Source organism: Astyanax mexicanus, unplaced genomic scaffold (assembly GCF_023375975.1).
Source record: "Astyanax mexicanus isolate ESR-SI-001 unplaced genomic scaffold, AstMex3_surface scaffold_34, whole genome shotgun sequence".
NCBI lineage: Eukaryota > Metazoa > Chordata > Actinopteri > Characiformes > Acestrorhamphidae > Astyanax > Astyanax mexicanus.
This window is the reverse complement of record NW_026040044.1, coordinates 590,949-607,500: the sequence shown is the minus strand read 5'-3', so window position 1 is coordinate 607,500 and position 16,552 is coordinate 590,949. Positions and strand designations below refer to the sequence as shown.

At 38.6% G+C, this 16,552-nt stretch overlaps 1 protein-coding gene across 1 annotated transcript in view; it reads right to left on the bottom strand.

Moving 5' to 3' along the window:
- Nucleotides 1-15,676, bottom strand: part of LOC111190008 (uncharacterized) — a 751,666-nt gene extending 735,990 nt beyond the window's left edge. Inside the window, exons 1-3 of the mRNA XM_049473126.1 lie at nucleotides 15,527-15,676; nucleotides 9,449-9,540; nucleotides 8,600-8,707 (exon numbers count right to left, since the gene is read on the bottom strand). Coding sequence (XP_049329083.1) covers nucleotides 8,600-8,707; nucleotides 9,449-9,498 — 158 coding nt within the window. The 5' untranslated portion in view covers nucleotides 9,499-9,540; nucleotides 15,527-15,676. The remainder of the gene's footprint in view (nucleotides 1-8,599; nucleotides 8,708-9,448; nucleotides 9,541-15,526) is intronic.
- Nucleotides 15,677-16,552: the final 876 nt, after the last annotated feature.

The following is a 16,552-nucleotide window of genomic DNA, read 5'->3' as shown; positions in this document are numbered from 1 at the left end:
TGTGAGTGTGTGTGTGTAAGTGTGAGTGTGTGTGTGTGCATGAATTAAAAAGGTAATTTACAGTACAATCTCTGAGGGTTTGATGTTTGACTCACTTTGGGTCAGAGGTCACAGGTTCACTGCTGAGATCAGGAGGATTCACCAGTGATACATCACTCTTCATAGACACTCCACTGGGGGCTGGAGATGCTGCTCTCTTCCTCCTGTAAACAGATCTTCATGATGATCCATGATGAGAGTAAAGTGTGCAGTAATGATTCCTTTACTAAAACTCAATCACAGATTCCACACTAACTTCTTTTTGCATTGCACTTATAACTAAAGAGAACTAAAGTCAGCGCAGAGCTAGCTTACCTTACCAGGGAGAGAACTAATGTTAGCGCAGAGCTAGCTAACTTTACCGGGGAGAGAACTTAAGTTAGCACAGAGCAAGCTAAGGTTAGCGCAGAGCTAGCGAAGGTTAGCGCAGAGCTAGCTAATCTTTCCAGGGACAGAACTAAGGTTAGCGCAGAGCTAGCTAACCTTACTGGGGAGAGAACTAAGGTTAGCACAGAGCAAGCTAAGGTTAGTGCAGAGCTAGCTATTCTTACCAGGGAAAGACCTAAGGTAAGCGCAGAGCTAGCTAACCTAACTGAGGAGAGAACTAAGGTTAGTGCACAGCTAGCTAAGGTTATTGCAGAGCTAGCTAATCTTTCCAGGGACAGAACTAAGGTTAGCGCAGAGCTAGCTAACCTTACCGGGAGAGAACTAAGGTTAGCGCAGAGCTAGTTAAGGTTAGTGCAGAGCTAGCTATTCTATATGTTAGCAACTGCCTTGAAACCACTTAGAAACACTTTAGTTTATAAGACAATTATTAGCTTTCCACCATGTTGGCCAAAACTTTTTGGACTTTTAGCCGACATTAAGCCAAAAGTCAACAGCATAGCAACCACTGTTCACACGCTTCAGACAGAAATAGCTTAGCAACCATTTTAACTTTTAAACGTTATTAGCGTACTTTTCCATGCCAACTTAAAGTTCGTTCACGAACTTTGCTTTTTCTAGTTTACTCACTGTGAGCTCATTTAGTGATGTAGTACAATGTTTAGTACAAATCACTGCAGAGGAACTGCAGTGTGTGTGTTTGTGTGTTTGAGCGTATGTGTGTAAGTGTGTGTGTGTGTGTGTGTGTGTGTGTTTGTATGTGTCAGTAAGTTTGTGTGTGTGAGTGTGTGTGTGTAAGAGTGTGAGTTAGTTTGTTTGTGTTTGTGTGTGTGTGTGTGTGAGAGTTAGTTTGTGTGTGTGTGTGTGTGTTTGTGTGTGTCAGTTAGTTTGTGTGTTTGAGTGTGTGTGTGTACGTGTGTTTGTGTGTTTGTGTGTGTCAGTAAGTTTGTGTGTGTGTAAGAGTGTGAGTTTGTTTGTGTGTGTGTGTGAGTTAGTTTGTGTGTGAGTGTATGTGTGTGTGTGTGTGTGAGTGTGTGTGAGTGTGTTGTGTAAGTGTGTGTGTGTGTGAGTTAGTTTGTTTGTGAGTGAGTGTGTGTTACATGAATTAAAAAGGTAATTAACAGTAAAATCTCTGAGGGTTTGATGTTTGACTCACTTTGGGTCAGAGGTCACAGGTTCACTGCTGAGATCAGGAGGATTCACCAGTGATACATCACTCTTCATAGACACTCCACTGGGGGCTGGAGATGCTGCTCTATTCCTCCTGTAAACAGATCTTCATGATGATCCATTATGAGAGTAAAGTGTGCAGTAATGATTCCTTTACTAAAACTCAATCACAGATTCCACACTAACTTCTTTTTGCATTGCACTTATAAATTTACATAATATTTCTGAATGTGCATCTTATTCTTGAATTAGCATTGTGTTAATTCACAAGACACCACATGGCGCACAACTAACACTCCACACATTGCAATTCACTCACTCCAACCCACACCTCTCACCCCAAACCCCACACTGCACAACCCCCCCACACAAACTCAACACTGCTCACAGACTCCACACACCCAATACCACACAAGCCCCCAAACTCCTCACAGACTCCACACACGACCCTTTAATTCTGCAAAATTTCAGGTATATGATATTTCTGTTAGATGAAAGTAAAAAACGTGATATTTGTTTGGTTGTATCTTTAGCAGGTTTAATTGTTCTTTTTTAAGTTACTTGCACATTGCTAGCATAAGTAGAAAATGGTGTCCCTATAACCAAGGTACTGAATCAGGTGTCCTACTAAACCACACATGCCAGTATGTGTGTGTGTGTTTGTGTGTGAGTTAGTTTGTTTGTGTGTGAGTGTATGTGTGTGTGTGTTTGTGTGTGAGTTAGTTTGTGTGTGTTTGTCTGTGTGTGAGTGTGTGTGTGTGTGTGAGAGTTAGTTTGTGTGTGTGTAATTTACAGTAAAATCTCTGAGGCTTTGATGTTTGACTCACTTTGGGTCAGAGGTCACAGGTTCACTGCTGAGATCAGGAGGATTCACCAGTGATACATCACTCTTCATAGACACTCCACTGGGGGCTGGAGATGCTGCTCTCTTCCTCCTGTAAACAGATCTTCATGATGATCCATGATGAGAGTAAAGTGTGCAGTAATGATTCCTTTACCAAAACTCAATCACAGATTCCACACTAACTTCTTTTTGCATTGCACTTATACATTTACAAAATATTTCTGAATGTGCATCTTATTCTTGAATTAGCATTGTGTTAATTCACAAGACACCACATGGCGCACAACTAACACTCCACACATTGCAATTCACTCACTCCAACCCACACCTCTCACCCCAAACCCCACACTGCACAACCCCCCACACAAACTCAACACTGCTCACAGACTCCACACACCCAATACCACACAAACCGCACACACTACTCACAGACTCCACACACCCAATACAACACACACCGCACACACTCCACACACCCAATACCACACAAGCCCCCAAACTCCTCACAGACTCCACACACGACCCTTTAATTCTGCAAAATTTCAGGTATATGATATTTCTGTTAGATGAAAGTAAAAAACGTGATATTAGTTTGGTTGTATCTTTAGCAGGTTTAATTGTTCTTTTTTAAGTTACTTGCACATTGCTAGCATAAGTAGAAAATGGTGTCCCTATAACCAATGTACTGAATCAGGTGTCCTACTAAACCACACATGCCAGTATGTGTGTGTGTTTGTGTGTGAGTTAGTTTGTTTGTGTGTGAGTGTATGTGTGTGTGTGTTTGTGTGTGAGTTAGTTTGTGTATGTTTGTCTGTGTGTGAGTGTGTGTGTGTGTGTGTGCATGAATTAAAAAGGTAATTTACAGTAAAATCTCTGAGGGTTTGATGTTTGACTCACTTTGGGTCAGAGGTCACAGGTTCACTGCTGAGATCAGGAGGATTCACCAGTGATACATCACTCTTCATAGACACTCCACTGGGGGCTGGAGATGCTGCTCTCTTCTCCCTGTAAACAGATCTTCATGATGATCCATGATGAGAGTAAAGTGTGCAGTAATGATTCCTTTACCAAAACTCAATCACAGATTCCACACTAACTTCTTTTTGCATTGCACTTATAACTAAATAGAACTAAAGTCAGCGCAGAGCTAGCTTACCTTACCAGGGAGAGAACTAATGTTAGCGCAGAGCTAGCTAACTTTACCGGGGAGAGAACTTAAGTTAGCACAGAGCAAGCTAAGGTTAGCGCAGAGCTAGCTAAGGTTAGCGCAGAGCTAGCTAATCTTTCCAGGGACAGAACTAAGGTTAGCGCAGAGCTAGCTAACCTTACTGGGGAGAGAACTAAGGTTAGCACAGAGCTAGCTAAGGTTAGTGCAGAGCTAGCTATTCTTACCAGGGAAAGACCTAAGGTAAGCGCAGAGCTAGCTAACCTAACCGAGGAGAGAACTAAGGTTAGTGCACAGCTAGCTAAGGTTATTGCAGAGCTAGCTAATCTAACCGGGGACAGAACTAAGGTTAGCACAGAGCTAATTAACCTTACCGTGGAGAGAACTAAGGTTAGCGCAGAGCTAGCTAAGGTTAGCGCAGAGCTAGCTATTCTTACCAGGGAAAGACCTAAGGTAAGCGCAGAGCTAGCTAACCTAACCGAGGAGAGAACTAAGGTTAGTGCACAGCTAGCTAAGGTTAGCGCAGAGCTAGCTAATCTAACCGGGGACAGAACTAAGGTTAGCACAGAGCTAGCTAACCTTACCGGGGAGAGAACTAAGGTTAGCGCAGAGCTAGCTATTGCTGTTCAGTTGTGTGTTTATATGAACTGCAGTAGTAGCAGTAGTAGTAGTAGTAGTGTGTATGTGTGTGTGTGTGTGTGTGTGTGTGAGAGTGTGAGTTAATTTGTGTTTGTGTGTGTGTGTGTGTGTTTGTGTGTGTCAGTTAGTTTGTGTGTGTGCGATGTTTGACTCACTTTGGGTCAGAGGTCACAGGTTCACTGCTGAGATCAGGAGGATTCACCAGTGATACATCACTCTTCATAGACACTCCACTGGGGGCTGGAGATGCTGCTCTATTCCTCCTGTAAACAGATCTTCATGATGATCCATGATGAGAGTAAAGTGTGCAGTAATGATTCCTTTACCAAAACTCAATCACAGATTCCACACTAACTTCTTTTTGCATTGCACTTATACATTTGCATAATATTTCTGAATGTGCATCTTATTCTTGAATTAGCATTGCATTTCTGAATTAGCAAATTTCTGAATTAGCATATTTCTGAATTTGCATCACATTTCTGAATTTGTATCATATTTCTGAATTTGCATATTTCTAAATTTGCATTGCATTTCTGAACTTGCATTGGATTTTTGAATTTGCATATTTCTAAATTTGCATTGCATTTCTGAACTTGCATTGGATTTTTGAATTTGCATATTTCTGAATGTGCGTCACATTTCTGAATGTGAGTTGTTTTTTCCACATACATTGGTGCAGAGCTAACTAACCTTACCGGGGAGAGAACTAAAGTCAGCGCAGAGCTAGCTTACCTTACCGGGAAGAGAAATAATGTTAGCACAGAGCTAGCTAACTTTACCGGGAAGAGAAATAATGTTAGCACAGAGCTAGCTAACTTTACCGGGGAGAGAACTAAAGTTAGCACAGAGCAAGCTAAGGTTAGCGCAGAGCTAGCTAAGGTTAGAGCAGAGCTAGCTATTCTTACCAGGGAAAGAACTAAGGTAAGCGCAGAGCTAGCTAACCTAACCGAGGAGAGAACTAAGGATAGTGCACAGCTAGCTAAGGTTATCGCAGAGCTAGTTAACCTAACCGGGGACAGAACTAAGTTTAGCGCAGAGCTAATTAACCTTACCATGGAGAGAACTAAGGTTAGCGCAGAGCTAACTATTGCTGTTCAGTTGTGTATTTATCTGAACTGCAGTAGTAGCAGTAGTAGTAGTAGTAGTGTGTGTATGTGTAGATATGACTATCGGCTGGTTTGTGAGAACATGATGGGGTTTGTAAGGGCTGAATGTGCCATTGTTCACAAAGTATTTGTAGAAAAAATATTGATTATTTGTTTACTTTTATTCATGGATTTGCTCCACACCACAGTCCTCACACTGCACAACATGCACCCCTCACACAACACTCTCAACAACACCCCCCCCCCCACAACATGCACGCCACACTAAACACCACATTCTCCCACACTCCAACATAGACACCACATGGCGCACAACTAACACTCCACACATTCCGATTCACTCACTCCAACCCACACCTCTCACCCCAAACCCCACACTGCACAACCCCCCCACACAAACTCAACACTGCTCACAGACTCCACACACCCAATACCACACAAACCCCACACACTACTCACAGACTCCACACACCCAATACCACACAAACCGCACACACTCCACACACCCAATACCCCACAAGCCCCCAAACTCCTCACAGACTCCACACACGACCCTTTAATTCTGCAAAATTTCAGGTATATGATATTTCTGTTAGATGAAAGTAAAAAACGTGATATTAGTTTGGTTGTATCTTTAGCAGGTTTAATTGTTCTTTTTTAAGTTACTTGCACATTGCTAGCATAAGTAGAAAATTGTGTCCCTATAACCAAGGTACTGAATCAGGTGTCCTACTAAACCACACATGCCAGTATGTGTGTGTTTGTGTGTGAGTTAGTTTGTTTGTGTGTGAGTGTATGTGTGTGTGTGTTTGTGTGTGTGTGAGTGTGTGAGTGTGTGTGTGTGCATGAATTAAAAAGATAATTTACAGTAAAATCTCTGAGGCTTTGATGTTTGACTCACTTTGGGTCAGAGGTCACAGGTTCACTGCTGAGATCAGGAGGATTCACCAGTGATACATCACTCTTCATAGACACTCCACTGGGGGCTGGAGATGCTGCTCTATTCCTCCTGTAAACAGATCTTCATGATGATCCATGATGAGAGTAAAGTGTGCAGTAATGATTCCTTTACCAAAACTCAATCACAGATTCCACACTAACTTCTTTTTGCATTGCACTTATACATTTACATAATATTTCTGAATATGCATTTTATTCTTTAATTTGCATCTTATTCTTGAATTAGCATTACATTTCTGAATTTGCATATTTCTAAATTTGCATTGCATTTCTGAATTTGAATAATATTTGTGTTAGTTTGTGTGTGTGTTAGTTTGTGTGTGTGTGTGTGTGTGTGTGTGTGTGTGTGTGTGAGAGCAGACACTGTAAAAAAGATGGACGCTGCGACGCCGTTCCCATTCATTCAATGAAAATGAAGCTAAAATCTTCCTCCATGTTGGCGATCTTGAATCCCGAGTCTGTAGAGCGCAGTAGAGACCAGAGGAGGGAGAAAGACTGTGGAGAGGCAGCCTACTCATTTAAATAACCCCGCCCCTGAGGGCTGCCTCGGGGTCACAGGCTGCAGAGCGGAGTGAAGCTGACGGTCTGTTATTGTCCCCGCCCATAACCAGCCCTTTTACAATAACCACACGTGTTTTCGGGGCTGGACTGGTAATCTGGCGTACCGGGCAAATGCCCGGTGGGCCGACAGGCCTCAGGGGTCGATGCTGATTTTTTTTTTCCTTTTTTTTTATAAGAGACCGACCCACAAGTTACAGGGGGCGGCCCATTGGCCCATCTTAAATATAGACAGTGGACTGAACCAATCAGAATATAGGAAGAAAGCGGCCCCACCCTTTCTATGCGTGGTTTAGCTCTGAGCACACGGGCGACTGGAAACGTGCTCTTACTGTCTCTCTCTCTCTCTCTCTCTCTCTCTCTCTCGCTCTTAATCGCGCACTCTCTCTCTTTCTTTCTTTCTCTCTCTCTCTCTCTGTCTGTCTCTCTTTCTTTTTCTCTCTCTCTTTCTCCCATGCTTAATCGCGCACTCTCTTTCTTTCTCGCTCTCTCTCTCTCTGACTGTTTCTCTCTTTTTCTCTCTCTTTCTCTCTCTCTCTCTGACTGTCTCTCTCTTTCTCTCTCGCTCGCTTTCTCTCTCTCTGATGTAAGTTTTTGACACCACTAATATTATATTTTAATTTGATCAATTTAAAGCTGATATTTCTTAAAAGGAACCCAAACACTAAAATGCATCCAGTAATTAGTTAAAAAGTAAAAAATATTTGTAGTTAGAGTAATGCTGTTGTTTTTGTTTTTATTAATGTGCCACAATCAGGCTCACTGTTTGTTTTATTCCACCTAGATCAAAAGATCCTCTCATGATGAGAGTAGGAGTGAACCCTGGTTTTAAGCGTTTAATAGAAGAGCTCGAGCCCCGTTACAACATTCCATCCCAAAAAACAAAACATGATTATAATAAAGTTCAATTTTTATTATGAAGTTGATAATGGTGAGGCTATACAGAATGCCCTGTTTGTAGCCTGATACAAATACATGTTACAGCTGTTTAAAGGAGGAAAAATTTGAATTGAACTGTTGTATCAGAGAATTAAAAAAAATACATATTAGAGATGATTTCATTAAAAAGGATAAAGAATCAAGTGAACTACATAGAGCAGACAAAAATGGTGGAGTTAACGATAGACACTAAACTTCTTATATTTAATATGCTGATGATACATTATGTGTCTCTGTAACCCCACATAAATAAATTACGGTTGTGCTCCACTAATTATGAGGGGCTGGTCTAAACCAAAAATGCCAGGGCCGATTTATTGTCCCAGTCCAGCCCTGCCTGTTTTGAACAGAACTAAATAACATTTTAAAAAACGAATTCTGTAGGGAAATAATTTAACAATATAAGCAGAGGTTTCACTAGCTGCTGCATTTAAATAATGGAGGTAGAATTACAGTATATTAGAAAAAAACGTGATTGAAAGTTGTTCTGTTTTAACATTGAAACCTATGGGGATGGGTGGTGTTACACAGCTTTCTGCAGCCGAACAGCAGGGGGCGCCCGACCTGTGGTGGCTTCACTTTAGAGAGACAATGCTCTGTCCAGTTATACACAGTCTATGTGTGAGAGAGAGTGTGTGTGAGTGTGTGTGTGTAAGTGTGTGTGTGTGAGTGTGTGTGTGAGTTAGTTTGTTTGTGTGTGAGTGTATGTGTGCGTGAGTTTGTGTGTGTGTGTTACATGAATTAAAAAGGTAATTTACAGTAAAATCTCTGAGAGTTTGATGTTTGACTCACTTTGGGTCAGAGGTCACAGGTTCACTGCTGAGATCAGGAGGATTCACCAGTGACCAATCACTCTTCATAGACACTCCACTGGGGGCTGGAGATGCTGCTCTCTTCTCCCTGTAAACAGATCTTCATGATGATCCATGATGAGAGTAAAGTGTGCAGTAATGATTCCTTTACCAAAACTCAATCACAGATTCCACACTAACTTCTTTTTGCATTGCACTTAAAAATTTGCATAATATTTCTGAAAGTGCATCTTATTCTTGAATTTGCATCTTATTCTTAAATTGCAATGCATTTCTGAATTTTACATCAAATGTCTGAATTGTTGAAATGTTTCGAGATACGCATCATATTTTTGCATTTGCATCACATTTCTAAATTTGCATATTTCTAAATTTGCATTGCATTTCTGAATTTGCACATTTCTGATTTTGCATATTTCTCAATTTGCAATGCATTTCTAATTTTTTATAATATTTCAATTTTTTTATATTTCAAAATTTTATATTAATATTTTCTGAATTTTCATAATATTTCTAAACTTGCATTGAAATTCTGAATGTTTATCTTATTTCTGAATTTGCATCACATTTCATATCAATTTGGTTTTTATTTGAGAATTTGCACAGTGTTACTAAATTTGCATTGTGTTTTTCATTTTAATTGTGTTTCTGAGTTTGCATCACATTTCTGAATTTCTGAATCTTTTTTTAAATTCATATTTCCTTTTTAAATTTTAATTGCATCTCTAAATTTTGCTTTTCTGCATCACATTTCTCAATTTTTGTATGCACAGGTCCAGGACAAAACTATTTATTGGATAAATTATTCCAGTAATCTTATTTTACTCACTTTAGGACAGGGGGTCCTGCTCCACTGCTGGAGTTCTGAAGATCCATCATTTACTCTTCTTCATTCACACACAACTGAACACTGCAGACATCCTGTGAACAGATCAACCATTAGAATAAATTCATAAGGATGAATAAACCATACCTGATAAACAAACAGAACAAACATAACATGACCTTAATATAATATTTACTGATATTACTATTAATTTTAACTGTTTTATTATTATTATTATTATTATTATTATTATTATTAATACATTATGCACGCTAATCTATTATATGAACATTTATTTAACTTTTATAGAGTTTATTTAAAGTGGCGGAAAACAGTTTTTACGGTTTATGTGCTTTGCGGCGCAGTAAACTTATAGACCAATCAGATGTGTTTTAAGATCACCAAACGCTCTCCTCTGCTAATCAGAGCACAAACAGGTAAAGTTTGCAGTGAGAAACAGCAGTCGGAGAATATACCAAGGAAGACTGATTCAGACAGCTTTCACCAAAAAAGAAACGTTTACAGCAAAAAACGACTTTTCAACCCAGAATGAACCGACGCATTGTTGTTTATTCTTCCCACAGGCAGTTCAAAACCAACATGCCTCACATGTTCTGAAACCTTGGCGTTAGATAAAAGCAGCAATTACAAAACAAAACACAAATCTTTCTTAGTGGAATTATGAACCTGATTTTGGGAGATCACCATCAAATTTGCACCCAGAGTTTCATTCTTCCCCCTCCCCCTTTTCATTCCAGTCTAAGGGTGTGGGGAAATACTAGCAAACAAACATATCCACTTAAATCTGAATGGATGGCACAGAAAATAAAATATCTAATAGCGCAGAATGACAGATTCACCAGAATCCTCAAACATGCGAATGAATGTTCCCCTAAAGCTGCTTGGATTTTGGATCAACATAAACTATTTACTGATGGAGGCGTTTTGTATGAGTGACAATGCTCAGATCAGCTGTTAGTTTATGTAAAGTTAATAAGAAGAAAGAATTCTGTGAAGACCTGTTAGGTGTTGCACCCCTTCTTACCAGTACAAGAGATAAAGACATCTAGCTGGCCATGAAGGAGATGTTAAAAGAAAGGAGAATAGAGATGGAGCTGTGGCTAGGCTGAAAAATGACAGTCCTGAGCTCATGTCTTACCATTGCATATATTTATATATGATGAATTATATAAATTACCTCTACATTGCCTCTGTTGCTCCCCCTGCTGGTTCAACAGCGCTAGTACATGTGAACACGCCCTATTTTTAACTACGCAGCAGATCAAAGCCCACATTAATCATTTATAGTCTTTAAATAAACATAAACTACAGAACTGTGATCAATAAATATAAATCTATATCTGCGCATTTCTCTTCAGTTTACAGCATTATTGATCTGTTACAGCTGATTGTTCTTTATCCGGTCTGATCTAGACCAGGTCCAGGTCTGATCCAGGCCCGGTTTAGATCTCCATGCTGATCTTGGTTCTTCCAGTGTAATCAGACTCTGAGCTGAGCTTAAAGAACCGGTTCTGGATCTGAGGAACCTTTAGAACCGGTTCCGAGTCTAAGTTCTGTTCTACAATCTCTTTATTTCTGAACTTACCGAGTGGATTCAAACTTCTTTGCTGTTTCCAACGGAGGAACTGGAGTAAAGTTTACTTTCTCTTTTACTGCGTCACAGCGCGCTCTCTCTCTCTCTCTCTCTCTCTCTCTCTCTCGCGCGCGCGCGCTCGCTCTAAGCCCCGCCCCTCCTTCTCTTACAGCCAATAGGCACCGGGCGGGCGGAGCTACAGCCCTGTTTTCAGATCAGCTGCTCTGTAAATATCACTGCAGTGTAGAATCTCTGCTTCACCAGAAGAAGAAGAAGAAGAAGAAGAGCAGTATAACTGATCTGAACAGCTCTTCTACATTTAACTTACTGTATTCATGATGATCCTTATCATTCACTGTTCATCACACCATCTCACAGAACAGCTGTCATTTACTGCACTTATAAAAACATCATATATGTATTGCTTAGTGTATTTTATCCATGTAGGAGGAATTATATTTTTACTTAAATTCAGTTATTTTTACAAACTCTTTCATCATATGACCAAAAGATGAATTTAAAACAAAAAAATCTAATCATATTTATTGGAATATCAGTCTACATGTATTTCTAAGGGCCTGTATAAACTGGAATAATCTTCCTGAATATGTTCGGGACTCAGACACAGTCTCAATCTAGAGACCCACCCATTGTTCTGATTGGTTAATCAAACCCCGTAATCTGATTGGTCCGGATAAAAGCTTTCCTATTGGTCCATCAATCAGGCGTCAAAACAGGGTCAAAATTCGCAACTGCAGCTGGAGCTTCGCACACGCAGCAGAGAAGATGAATGAGAGGATTTTTAGCTCCACAGTGAAAAACACCCACTGTCACATTTACAACCTCACAAATTCCATGTGATTTTTGGTCTGACCCAGCTTAAGCCATTTGAGCAGTACTGATTCACACATTCAAGAGATTGGATTTACAAATAAAAAAAATATATATTTATATATAATTAAAATATTTTTTCACATTTGTACATTTGAATTATTATTAATATTACTTTCTGTTTCAAGTTTTCACATTCCAGTTAATTTGTGGATTTGGATTTTCGTGCATGCAGTTGTTTAAACGCAGTTACAAGTTTCAGTACATTTGTGACTTCTGTTTTACAAACTCAAAATCTTTATGACCCTTTTTTGACTCCATATTAGTCTAGCTTTTGGTAATTAGTGTGTTTCCCTTTAGATAACATATCCACTTAAATCTGAACAGATGGCACAGAAAATAAAATATCTAATAGCCCAGAATGACAGATTCACCAGAATCCTCAAAAATGCGAATGAATGTTCCCCTAAAGCTGCTTGGATTTTGGATCAACATAAACTCTTTACTGATGGAGGCGTTTTGTATGAGTGCCAGTGCTCAGATCAGCTGTTAGTTTATGTAAAGTTAATAAGAAGAAAGAATTCTGTGAAGACCTGTTAGGTGTTGCACCCCTTCTTACCAGTACAAGAGATAAAGACATCTATCTGGCCATGAAGGAGATGTTAAAAGAAAGGAGAATAGAAATGACAGTCCTGAGCTCATGTCTTACCATTGCATATATTTATACGTGATGAATTATATAAATTATCAATCAGTGCTATGTGCAGATGAGTATGTGGAGGTGATGAACACAGTGATGAGAATGATTAATGTTCTGTTTTCATTCAGGTCAACATTTAAAAGAAAAAATATTGTTGAAATATACTGAACAGTATTTGTAATTTGTTTTGTCTTTCAGTTGATGATGTCATAAAACACTGTTAGAAATATTAGGCTTCTTACTATACAGGATATGGAATTAAATCATAACACAAGTTAAAACTGATGATGGTCCGGACCTTGTCCCAATGAAATTTTGTCTTACTGGACTGTACTGAAATTCTAATTAAATACCCCTGAGATTTAAAACACAATCACATTATATCACATTGCCTCTTATCCATCTGCTGGTTCAACAGCGCTAGTACATATGACTATAGAACTGTGATCAATAAATATAAATCAAAATTTGCACATTTCTCTTTAGTTTACAGCATTATTGATCTGTTACAGCTGATTGTTTTTTATCCGGTCTGATCTAGACCAAGTCCAGGTCCGGTCCAGGACCGCGGTCACGCCATCTGGACTTAGAAAACGCTCGGTCGTGCTGTCTACACCGAAAACTGGAGCTATTAAATAATCAAATCAAATTAGTATCATATCACAGCAGTAAATTCTTAGAGATCTTATTCTCATGTATCCCAGATTTATGTTTGAAGTGATATTACTGTATCATTTTGCAATAATTGGATACCAAATATGTCCATTCAGTTTTGTATAAAAGAGATTTTGGAGTGCTATAAAACAAAAAAAAAAATCTAATTGTTATCATATCAGACAATGAAATCCGTGAAGAAGACATTCCATACTATTAATGACTTGAGTAACAAAGAATATTACTGTATCATTTTGGAGTAATTGCATACCAAACTTAGGAAAAAGTTCTATTCTGTTGTGCATAAACCAGATTTTGGAGTCCTATAAAACCAGCAAATCAAATTGTTATCCAATGACACAAAGACAGCCTTAAACATAACCGAATTGACACTTTTCTTAACTTTGGTATCCAATTACTCCAAAATGATACAATAATATCACTTGTCACTCATGTCATTAATAACAAGGAATGTGTTATTTAAGGCTGTTTGGTGGCATTGAATAATAATTTGATTTGCTGGTTTTATGGGACTCTGAATTCTGTTTTATGCAAAAGCGAATAGACATTTTTCATAAGTTTGGTATTCAATTACTCCAAAATGATACAGTAATATTCTTTGTTACTCATTTCATTAATAATATTAAATGTGTTCTTTAAGACTGTCTAAGTGGCATTGGATAACAATATGATTTGCTGTTTTTTTAAGGCTCCGAAATGTGGTTTACGCACAACCTAATAGATATTTGTTCTAAGTTTGGTATCCAATTACTCCACAATGATACAGTAATATCACTCATGTCTTTAATAACATGGAATGTGTTGTTTAAGGCTGTCTTGGTGGCATTAGACAACAATTTGATTTGCTGGTTTTATAGGACTCTGAATCTGGTTTATGCACAACCGAATATAATTTTTTCTTAATTTTGGTATCCAATTACTCTAAAATGATACAGTAATATCCTTTGTTACTCATGTCATTATTAGTATGGAATATGTTCGTTAAGACTGTCCTGGTGGCATTGGATAACAATTTGATTTGCAGGTTTTATAGTACTCAGAAATCTGGATTATGCACAACTGAATAGACATTTTTCCTCCGTTTTGTATAAAATTACTCCAAAATGATAGAGTAATATTCGTTGTTACTCATGGCATTATTAGTATGTAATGGTTTCTTTAAGACTGTCTAAGTGGCATTGGATAACAATTTGATTTGTTGGTTTTATAGGACTCTGAAATTGGGTTTATTCACAACTGAATAGACACTTTTCTTAAGTTTGGGATCAATTACTCCAAAATTATACAGTAATATCATTTGTTACTCATGTCATTAATAGCATGGAATGTGTTCTTTAAGACAGACTTTGTGTCATTGGATAACAATTTGATTTGCTGGTTTTATAGGACTCTGAATCTGGTTTATGCACAACCGAATATACACTTTTCTTAACTTTGGTATCCAATTACTCGAAATGATACAGTAATATCCTTTGTTACTCATGTCATTAATAACAAGGAATGTGTTATTTAAGGCTGTCCTGGTGGCATTGGATAACAATTTGATTTGCAGGTTTTATAGGACTCAGAAATCTGTTTTATGCAAAAGCCAATAGACATTTTTCCTAAGTAGTATGGAATGTCTTCTTCAAGGATTTCATTGTCTGATATGATAACAATTCGATTTTTTTGGTTTTATAGCACTCAGGGATCTCTTTTATAAAAAAACGAATGGACATATTTAGTATCCAATTATTCCAAAATGATACGGTAATATCACTTCAAACATATATCTGGGATACCTGAGAATAAGATATCTAAGAATTTACTGCTGTGATATGATAATAATTTGATTTGATTATTTAATAGCTCTACAAACGTTTCCAAAACGTTACAGTGTTCTAAAGATAAGTACTGGTCTTTCTGGTATATATTTGTGGATTAGACCTCATTAAATCATGTTAATTTAGGTGTAAAACTAGTTTCTGTTCCATTTTAAGTCTCTGCACGAGAAGCGCCAGTCTCCGCTCCTCCGGTTGCGCTGAGCACGCGGCTACAGTAAAACACGGTTTAGACGCGCACTCCAGTTTTCGGTGTAGATAGCGCGACCGAGCGTTTTCTAAGTGCAGATGGCGCGACCGCGGTGATCCAGGCCCGGTTTAGATCTCCATGCTGATCCTGCTTCTTCCAGTGTAATCAGACTCTGAGCTGAGCTTAAAGAACCGATTCTGGATCTGAGGAACCTTTAGAACCGGTTCCGAGTCTAAGTTCTGTTCTACAATCTCTTTATTTCTGAACTTACCGAGTGAATCCAGACTTCTGTCCTGTTTCAAACGGAGAAAAACGGACTTCATTTCACTTCCTACTTCCTACTTCAATGTCTCTCTCTCTCTCTCTCTCTCTCTCTCTCTCGTGGGCGGAGCTACAGCCCTGTTTTCAGATTAGCTGCTCTGTAAATGTCACTGCAGTGTAGAATCTCTGCTTCACCAGAAGAAGAAGAAGAAGAAGAGCAGTATAACTGATCTGAACAGCTCTACATTTAACTTACTGTATTCATGAAGATCCTTATCATTAACTGTTCATCAAATATATACACACACACATATATATATATATATATATATATATATATATATATATATATATATATATATATATATATATATATATATATATATATATAAACACCATCACTTCCTCTCTACCTGCGTGCCAAACAAATTCGCACCCACCCCCTCCCCCATCTTCCTCCTTCTTTCCTTCTAAATTTTCTCTCTCTGTATCTCTTCTTGCGGAGGGTTTTAGTTTTACGCTTTACAGCGAAGCTTCCCCAAACTCCTGCCCAAATCCTCAGAGTTTCATTCATCCCCTCCCCCTTTTCATTTCAGTCTAAGGGCATAGGGAAATACTAGCAAACAAACATATCCACTTAAATCTGAACAGATGGCACAGAAAAAAAAATCTAACAGCCCAGTATGACCTATCCACCAGAATCCTCACACATGCTAATGAATGTTCCCCTAAAGCTGCTTGGATTTTGGATCAACATAAACTACTTACTGATGGAGGCGTTTTGTATGAGTGACAGTGCTCAGATCAGTTGTTAGTTTATGTAAAGTTAATAAGAAGAAAGAATTCTGTGAAGACCTGTTAGGTGTTGCACCCCTTCTTACCAGTACAAGAGATAAAGATATCTACCTGGCCATGAAGGAGATGTTAAAAGAAAGGGGAATATAGATGGAGCTGTAGCTAGGCTGAAAAATGAGAGTCCTGAGCTCATGTCTTACCATTGCATATATTTATATATGATGAATTATATAAATTATCA